At 45.2% G+C, this 9,279-nt stretch overlaps 2 protein-coding genes across 4 annotated transcripts; both read left to right on the top strand.

Annotated features, from left to right (window-relative positions):
- Nucleotides 1-3,532: 3,532 nt before the first annotated feature.
- Nucleotides 3,533-5,420, top strand: LOC108165119 (innexin inx6). Of its 3 annotated transcripts, none has more exons than XM_033386009.1 (3): nucleotides 3,533-3,636; nucleotides 3,698-4,366; nucleotides 4,428-5,420. In XM_033386009.1, the coding sequence occupies exons 2-3, from the start codon at nucleotides 3,707-3,709 to the stop codon at nucleotides 5,151-5,153; spliced, it is 1,386 nt and encodes a 461-aa protein (XP_033241900.1). In that variant the 5' UTR covers nucleotides 3,533-3,636; nucleotides 3,698-3,706; the 3' UTR covers nucleotides 5,154-5,420. The 3 variants fall into 3 exon arrangements, with proteins under 3 accessions (XP_033241900.1, XP_033241899.1, XP_017156669.1); XM_033386008.1 differs by having other exon boundaries at nucleotides 3,689-4,366; XM_017301180.2 differs by having other exon boundaries at nucleotides 3,689-4,366; nucleotides 4,431-5,418.
- Nucleotides 5,421-5,569: 149 nt separating this feature from the next.
- On the top strand, nucleotides 5,570-6,813 carry LOC108165120. Its single transcript, XM_017301182.2, has 4 exons — nucleotides 5,570-5,672; nucleotides 5,740-5,804; nucleotides 5,859-5,918; nucleotides 5,981-6,813. Exons 1-4 carry the CDS (start codon nucleotides 5,588-5,590, stop codon nucleotides 6,416-6,418), a joined length of 648 nt encoding a protein of 215 aa, XP_017156671.1. The 5' UTR covers nucleotides 5,570-5,587; the 3' UTR covers nucleotides 6,419-6,813.
- The last annotated feature ends 2,466 nt before the right edge of the window (nucleotides 6,814-9,279 follow it).

Here is a 9,279-nt window from a genome sequence, read left to right as displayed (position 1 = left end):
CATCATCACACTCTTCGGACTCTCCCAACTCCGATGCATTATTAAACGCATAAATTTCAAGCCAAGTGGCAAGTGGCAGCGACGCGACCTGAAATGCCAGAGACAGACACGCGTATGGGTACCCAGTGACAGGCCCTTGCTGGAAACCCTTTCCCGAGTGTTGATGGTCAGTGGTCGCGAACAGTGTCGCGGGACTGCTCCAAGAGCACTGCCTTGCGGTGGTACAGCAAGGAGCAGTCCAAGCCTTCCAAGTGCTTTTGACAAGAGTTCAGGCTGTGGCGAGACAGGTTGTCAGAGTGGAGTGGACCCGGCATACAGCCAACCGCAGATCTGCTCTCCGAATTCAGTCATAATTTATACACGATCCATTCAATTTATATTCCCTTTTGTAGATTGCTTGGCTTGACCATGGTTTTTTCAACGAAAAGAAGTCGCATCAAACAAGTAAGTAACTCAAGAAGTTCCTCCTTAAAACTGAGTCAAAACCAAGGCTTCGTAGATATAGAAAACCATCATTAGATTGCAACCATATAAGTACAATTCATTTAATCTGTATCTCCATATTTCATATGGCAACAAGCCCGAATATCGAAAAACAAAACTTCAGAACTTGCCACCAGAGGTTACCAACAGTGTAATTTACGGGTAAAAGCATTGCCAATTATGGTAATGGAAATAAACCTCGTTAATTATTGGGAAATCGTACCAAAGTTTAACAAAGTTTGACCGATTTTCGCATCAAATAATCGAATCCAATCGAATCGAGTCGAGCTGGGGAAAACGCAAACTAAACCCTGGTCCACAGACAGAGCAGAGGAAGAATGGGCTGTTCTGGGCTGGCTGGCAGCTGCTTTGGCAGATTTATGCGGAAAAGTAAACCACCATCGACCATCCAGCAATCCAGCAATCCACGAGTACAGCATCCTTCAGCGGCCAACGTTTGACCATACAGCAGTTACCGCATTCAGGAGTTACAGCGCAGAAAGGGATCGGCATGGGCATCGGCATCGGCATCGGCATCGGCATCGTAGCATCGGGAATGGAAATGGAAATGGGATATTGGGATATGCGAATGGGAGTCGTCAACGGGCAGGGCAACTGTCGGCCGGAGAATGGAGAATGGCCCGGTAATAGGATTATGCCTGGGCTCCATCAAAGCCAAAACAACCGCAACCACGCATAATTGTTCAATTTATTTATTTAAGCACGAAATGCGTGGCCATAGCCCAACACAATGCCCACACACACACACACATAGCCATCGAAAAAGTGGGGAGTCGGGGGAAAAAGATCCTGCCATCCATCCTTTCAGCCATTCATCCTTTCACCCATCCATGGCTGGACACCCTTGGCCAGACCCCCGCACCCAGTACCGGCCACGCCAGTCCCCAGCCAGAAAAGAGCTGGGGCCGGGACTGGGGCTGGGGCCGGGGCCGGGGTCGGCAGCAAACGTTTTTCGGTTTTTGTGGTCAATGAAAAATCGCTTTAAATAATGAATTTCATTTAAATAAATATTTAAAAAGCTGTCAGCGAACTTTTATGGGCTTTTATGGGTGGTGTTTCGCATTGGTAGCCCAGCAAGCGGATCATCACCTGGCTGTGATTGGGGCGACTGTGGGCGGCTGCCAAGAAATTAGTATCTATTTAATGCGGTTATTTGGATTATGGTTCGTTAAATGTATTCCATCACGAGGAATAAGCACTGCAGATCAAACCCAGCTCTGCTGAGGAAGATTTTGTGATATCTATCGATTATTTTCACACTTCCAAGAGACAGCATCCCATTTCAGAGTTGCACTTCAATCGATTGCAAAGTTTCAAGTTCCGGAACAACCAGGTCCTTCATACTGCCTTTTTTCTAAAATTCTTGCGTGAAAGAATCATTTTTGCTGCTGCATAATTATGATTATGAATTTGTTTTGTGGTACGAAAACAATTAACACAAAACCGTTGAGAGATGCGCCGATTGGAACTCGGTACCTCTCTTTGTAATTTCCTCAATCTCTGCTTAAAATTGTTCTTTGGTTGATTTTCCTCTAAGGCTAAGAAACGGTAGAATGAAAGTTTGCTTTGGTTCGTTTTTGGGGCCGTCTGATGGAAATTATAATACCCTCTACAAGGGTATGGCAACGTTGTGACTTCTTCATTTAACGTAATTTCAATTCATATTTCATTCTCATTCCTATTTTATGGCCAAACAATCAGCGCAGGGGCTGGAGGTGAACGGATAAGGGATAGGGCAATTGGTAGACACGAGAAATTATAATTATAATTTTTGCAGCCCGGGTATATACGGCACCAGGCCAGGACTAATTAGTCTCCTGAGCGTGTTCTTTGATTCCCGATTTCTGATTATTGTAAATCTCTGGTCACGCACAAACGAAACAATTCATAAATTTAATTTTTGTGGCCCTGGCAATAGCAGAGGGAGGGAAAGGGGGAGAGATGAAGAGATGGATGTACAGCGAACGGAGGCCGGGAGTGTGCCCTGGGTGAAGGCTGTGAAGGTGGTGGGGCAACTGATGCTGGATGCTGGAGTCGCCACTCGACACGTTCCAGTCAACGAATTCCCACAATAAACATTTGCACGGGGCCATCCGGCAGCGAGGATGATAATGTGGATGACGATGTAGTTGCTGCTTCCACTCCCACTCCCAATGATGATGATGATGATGACGATGAGGACGATGTGGGTAATGACGCTGATGACGACACACCGTTGGGAATTATTTGTATATGCAGTCATGTAGCATCGATTAATCATTTTATTATTATTGCCATTCGTTGCCGTTCCCATAGCTCGTGATCCTCATACATACGAGTACGACTGCGAGGATGAAAAGTCTGCGTGAGTGGACACCCGGGGCAGGGGTCCTAGTTGCGGTGCTTAGGTGCGGATTGATGATGGGTGATAGGCGATGGCTGATGGAATTTAAAACGCTGTTCATAGTCGCTTCGAGCAAAGTTTACCCAATTGATGGGTTAACAAATCAAGTGCAAATACCACGTACTCGTGTCCAAGCTGGCAATGCTGAAAAAAGAGCATCAAGCGTGCTATTGCCAAAGTCTAGGGGTCTCTAGTGCTCTAAAGACCATAAATATAGAGAATAGTTGCATTTAATTAAGCTCGAACGATTAAATCGGCACTTACTTTTATCACTGTCCATTATGATTAGCTTTGATGCGATCTGGCAATGCCCAATGTTGGCAATGCTCCACAAATTAAATTTGTACTAAATTTTGCAACACTTGACACCACACAGAATGCATTTCTATCGGAAATCAACTGCAAACAAGACTATACGAGTATCTGAAGTGGATCTAAGCTGGAGTTTTTTTCATTGGCATCCACTACCCTCCACTGCCTTCCAATGAAGCAAACGTTGATTTTATCGATACTTATCGATGATTTTCATCACTAATGAATGTATTTTTGTATAATCCGAATCCGATAATTATCTTCACAATATTAATTGGAAGATAATGGTGGCAACTCAGTTCCTATTTGCACTTCAGTGCTGGCAACACTGCACAAAGTTAATCGGCTCTACAATCAACAAGAAATGAGAGAGACTTGTCAGATTTTGTTGTAAACAAAAAAAACCTATTTCTGGAAAGTTCTTCCTGCGGCAAGCGGTAAGCGGAGTCCTGGACCAAAAGACAAACACAAAAATAAATAAACTAAAAGTTCCTTAAGATTTTGGCCATGTACGCGGCAGTGAAGCCTCTTTCAAAGTACCTGCGCCAGAAGACGGTGCGCATATACGACCCGATATTCACACTGCACTCCAAGTGCACCATCGTGATCCTGCTGACCTGCACGATCCTGCTGTCGGCCAAGCAGTACTTCGGAGAGCCCATCCTGTGCATCAGCACCAGCAGCCACACGGAGTACATACAGTCCTACTGCTGGACAATGGGCACCTATATCCTGCCCACCGAGAGCAACAGCAGCGCCGGCCTCTTCTACCGCGGACTGGCCCCCGCGGACTTCAATCGGAGCGATCTGCGCGGACTGATGGCCAGAGATCAGCAGTTCGTTCGCATCATTTCGATAGCCGAGGGCGTGGGTCCCGAGAAGCGGGGCGTTACGAAGCGCCTCTATCTGCGGTATTATCAGTGGGTGTTCATGATTCTGCTGTTCCAGTCGCTGCTCTTCTACTTGCCCTCGTATCTGTGGAAGGTGTGGGAGGGGCATCGCATGGCGCAGCTGTGCTGCGAAGTGGGTGGCGCCATCATCTTGGAGGACACCTACCGTACCCGGCTCCAGATGCTCACCAAGTACTTTCGGTCGAGATTCTCCAGCATCCACTGCTGCTATGCCATCAAGTATACCTTCTGCGAGATGCTCAACCTGCTGATCAGCGTAAGTATACGCCTAGTAAGCCCGTCGCTTAGGCTCCTCTCTAATCTATAAAGCATTCCAGCAGATACTGAACTTTTGGCTTATGGATGTGGTTTTCAATGGGTTCTGGCACAAGTACATACACGCCCTGGCCGCCATACCCGTGTACGATTGGCAACTGTGGAACATGATGACCTCGCGAGTTTTTCCCAAGGTGGCCAAGTGCGAGATGTTTGTGTATGGGCCCAGCGGGAGTCCGAATGTGCTCGACATCCTCTGCGTCCTGCCGCTGAACATACTCAACGAGAAGATCTTCGCCGTGCTGTATGTGTGGTTCCTGTTCATCGCCATGCTATCAGCCCTGAACATCCTGTACCGCCTCGTTCTCGTCTTCTGCTCCCACTTGCGACTCCAGCTGCTGCGCACCCATCTGCGCGGCATGCCCAAGTCGCATGTCCGCGAGGTGCTGTCCACCGCCGGATACGGTGACTGGTTCGTCCTCATGGGCGTCAGCATCAACGTGAATCCCACGCTCTTCCGTGAACTGGTCGAGCAGCTCTACGCGGAGCTGATGGAGGAGCGTGCCGGGCTGCACGCATCCTCATCCAAAAGGCAATTGTCATCTCCTCACTACACGACCAACAACAATCCACAGGAGCATCGTTCGATTGGTGCGCTGAGCCCCACTCATGCCGAGAGGAATCCATCTGTTCCCACCCTGACTCTGATGGCCCCCACCCTGAATCTGATGGGCTCCAACAATGAAATCGTCAGCATTGATCGCTTCTGCGATGAGAGTCAAGCCTGAGATCTTTCAAACGTTCACGTAACTGCATTTCATCTCTTCTTTTGAGTTTAATTGGTTTTCAAATATGTAATTGTATCAATATTGTTTAGAGTCTGTATTTTACGCACACTTTCTATCTTTCATTCAGTGGAATGATGCAAGATGTATGCGCACACACACAGAGAGTGTTTTATTTCTTCAATGGCTTGATCATTTTTCAACAACTGCTATGGAAAGGTCCGTCCGGTTCGCAGAAATGGACTGTGTAAAAGTAAAAGGTGTACAATCATACGTTAAACGAAAAGCTAGTCATACCTTTCCTGGGCTCGAATGTAAACATGATACATATCGGTGGTGCCACGCCAAACGTTAGGGCTCTGCCAGCTGTGCGGAGTCTATAAAAGGCCCATGTACCCTCTGGCTGATGCACAGTTTTCAGTTAATACCTGATCGAAATGCCATCTATGGGGAAATCGTTTGTGTGCATATCATTCATCCTGCTTCTGGGTGCCACCATCCACTTTCAGGACTACTGGCACCGTGAGTTTCCGTTCATCTCTCTTCCCAATTAAATATTGATTGTATTTATGGTCTTATGCCTTCCCAGCTCACTGCTCGAAGCCCTTTGTGAACATCGGTGGACGATGCTATTTCTTCTCCTCCAACAAGGTCGTACGTAAGCCCTCCGTATGCCGGGGATTCTCTCTAATGATTCCCTTTTTGTAGCCCACTTACGAGTACTACAAGGTCACCTTCAAGACTCGAGTTCTCAGTGTGCCCGTCGTAGTGAGTATTTGTATTTGAATCCGCCACAAGGGCCCGAATTATTCCAGTCTCATCGAATTTAGATGGGTTGGCTTCATGCGAACCTTGGCTGCGAGGCTATTGATGACAAGTCCCGGCTGGTAACTGTTCGAACGGTCGAGGAAATGAAACAAATTGCCTACTACTTGAAGTACAAGGCACACGCCGCAACCCATGCGGTCTTCTGGTGCGGCGGACATCGCGGACGCCTGTCCAATCCGGACGATGTTGATCACAAAACACTTTACGACTTCTACTGGCACAATGACGCCCTGCCCATGAACTATACCAACTTTGTGAAGAAGGAGCCACCAAAGAAACGCTTCGGCGATGGCTACTGTGTCTATATGGAGTTTACGGGCACAGAACTGGTCATGGGTGTGGAAAAGTGTGATAAGAAGTTGGCCTTCGTCTGTGAGTGGGACCCAAATTTACCCACACCACCCAATCCATTCGCACCGCAACGCGACACCACTCTGTAGAGTATTGCACAAGTACATAATTTCATGTAATATATTGGCAATTGGGACACTAAAAGCTGCCTATCATCTAATCGCTCCCAAAAAAATTTCTTCGTTAAGTAAAAAAACATTTGATCTTTGTCATAGATATTGTTCGAATAAATTCCCATAAAATAAGGAAATATTTATACAAATACGTTTATAAGAAACCTGATTCATCGTCTGGTATTTAAGAATGATAGCGAAATCTAAGGCATCGTCCCAAGACTCCTTGTTGGATTGAGTGCCCAGAAGTTTGTACTTATCATAGAGACTCTCAGGAAGTATAATTTTTGCTGTGAGAATCCCCTTCGCCTTAAGTTAATCCATTCATATATATTTTTCAAATAAACGAATTGCATTAAAATGCTAATAAAATCCACTAATCATAATGAGTGTGGCGGGGGGCGCGGTGGGTGGTGGGTTAATGGGTTGGTATGGTACCAGCAGGAATAACGCACAAACTTGAACAAACTGGCAAAAGTTACACAAGCCCTGAGAAAGCGGAAGATGATGGCGATGATTGCAGAACACTTCTTCTTCTTCCGACCTGTCTGTCTCTCTGTCCGTCCGTCTGCCAACAGGTAGGTATAGTGGGGGGTGCATGTGGCTAGGATGGTGGCGATGACAACACAAATGGCGGCAATTACATGCAGCTACTCATACAGCAACAACAGCCCCCACAAACAGCCTCCACAACTGCATCAGCAACAAAGAGGGATCAAAAAAAGAAGGGGCCGAAGCCGACCGTTTGACACCCTTGCAGATCCGACGTTCGTTATCAAATTTTCATCAAAACTTGCCATAAGCGAACAGAAAAAAGCCTTGAGGCTCGAAAAGTCTCTATGATAGAAGGAAGATATTCTAATGGAAACGATTTCACTTACCTTTTGATCTAAACATATTTCATATTTAAATTAATTATTTGCATATTTAAATTGAATATATTGCCTTAAAATTTAACATATTACATTTATTCAAAGTGTTTTATATTTAGATTAAAGACTTCTTAATACATTTATTGTATATTTAAATCAAAGCTATTTTTGTACATTAAAATCAAAGTCAAATATAAATTTAATTTCATAAATTTTGTATTTAAGAACCGAATATTTAATTGAAAGTGAACGAACTATATATTAGAATATATAATAGCTATATGATACAAGAAAATATTATTAGAAAAAATCAATATTTACTGAGAAAAACTTGCTTGGTAACTAATCGTTCCTAGCTCTCTAAGGAAATATAATTATAGGCCTAAATATATATTTTATATACTGATAATACTCGTAAATATACTGATCCGAACTTGGCGGCATGTATTATCGGTTGCAGATCGGAAATATATGTATTGAAATATATTTAAGGCTTTGAAAGGCTCCCTTGCTTTGTTTCAAACATCTGCCGGAAATCATAATACCTTCTGCAAGGGGTATAAAAAGAAAGACGGTGAGGAGAGCAAGACTACAAGAGAGCGGGAGAGCAGGAGAGCGGGCAGAGTAAACATTACTGTGTCTGAGGCAGCCAAAGAGAGTGCAGGCGAGAGAGCATTGGGCGGGGGGAGGGGGGCATTTGGCGTGAGGAAAAGCGTAAAATAAACAAAGTTAATTTTAATTAAAAACCGCAGGAAACCGAAAAAACAACAAAATGCTAAATAAAATGGGCGTGAACAAGACAGGAGGCCACTCTCAACGATGACGATGACGATGACGATAACGATGGCGATGTTGAAGTCTTGCATATGCAAGTGTAATGCAATGAGTGGCTTAAGGGGTGGGATGGGTGGTGTGGAACAACAAGGCAAAGAGTGGAGGCAAATAAACGGGAAAGAGGCAGCCAGAGAGACAGCCAGAGCGCCTGCCAGACTGCTGGCTGCTGCCTGCTGGCTGCTGACTGAGTGAGAAAGAGAAAACATGCCTCCAGCTGTAGCCGAGCAGCTGTAGCCGGTTGTAGGCCCACTAACACTAAACCAACACTGGCGCCCCACACCCCACGGCCCCACCCCCTAAGCCCGCGCCGAAGCGCCCTCGGAAAACCCACCAATGGATAACTGTAACAAAGACACATGTAAACAATTTCGTTTGTCTTCATCACTGCCTTTACCGTTACTCGCCTGCCCCCAGCTTTAATTATACAAAGGGAAAACTTTTCCCGCACTACCCCCTCGCACCGCACCGCACCGCACCGCACAGCACTCGTTTCCAAGAAGAAAGTTGAAAGTGAGCAACGGTGAAACGATTTCTAACCTACCCCCACCCTCAATACACATTCCCCACCTCAGACCGACCGGCAATCGCCAAAAGTACAAAATGTGCATTGTACGTCTCCGCTCCCCATTATCCGGGGAACAAGGGAACAAAATGCAGTCCCATAAGGAAATGATTGGGAATAGCCAAGTTGAGAGTCTGTTGGAAAGGAAAGAGGTCACAGGTTGAACAAGAACCTCTTTTACTTATTTTAGTAACGAAAAGCCCCGTTTGATTCTCTAAATTAGCAAAATATATGTTACGTATACGGTCAAAGAGGAGAGGTACAAAACGACAAATGAACCAACCTGAAAATATGTCAATACTGTAATAATTTGTAACAGAAAATCAAAACAGTCTAGAAGAAAATAGAAGTCCTCCGAAAAATTAATGAAAGTTCACAAAAAAACAGCAAAAAAACGTTCGAAACGTGATGAGCAACGGCAAGGTCCGCGGCTCTACATTTATGCCCGATACTCAGTCGGTAGGAGGACTCACAGGATTTTACACACACAATTTGATTGCTCTAGTTCTTATAGACAGATACAAAGGGCTTTAGCGACTTTTCTATTGAGGCTAATCAAGGATATATAT

The sequence above is a fragment of the Drosophila miranda genome, chromosome XL (assembly GCF_003369915.1).
Source record: "Drosophila miranda strain MSH22 chromosome XL, D.miranda_PacBio2.1, whole genome shotgun sequence".
Classification (NCBI taxonomy): domain Eukaryota; kingdom Metazoa; phylum Arthropoda; class Insecta; order Diptera; family Drosophilidae; genus Drosophila; species Drosophila miranda.
The sequence above is the reverse complement of the archived record's forward strand: the minus strand, read 5'-3'. Positions and strand labels throughout refer to the sequence as shown.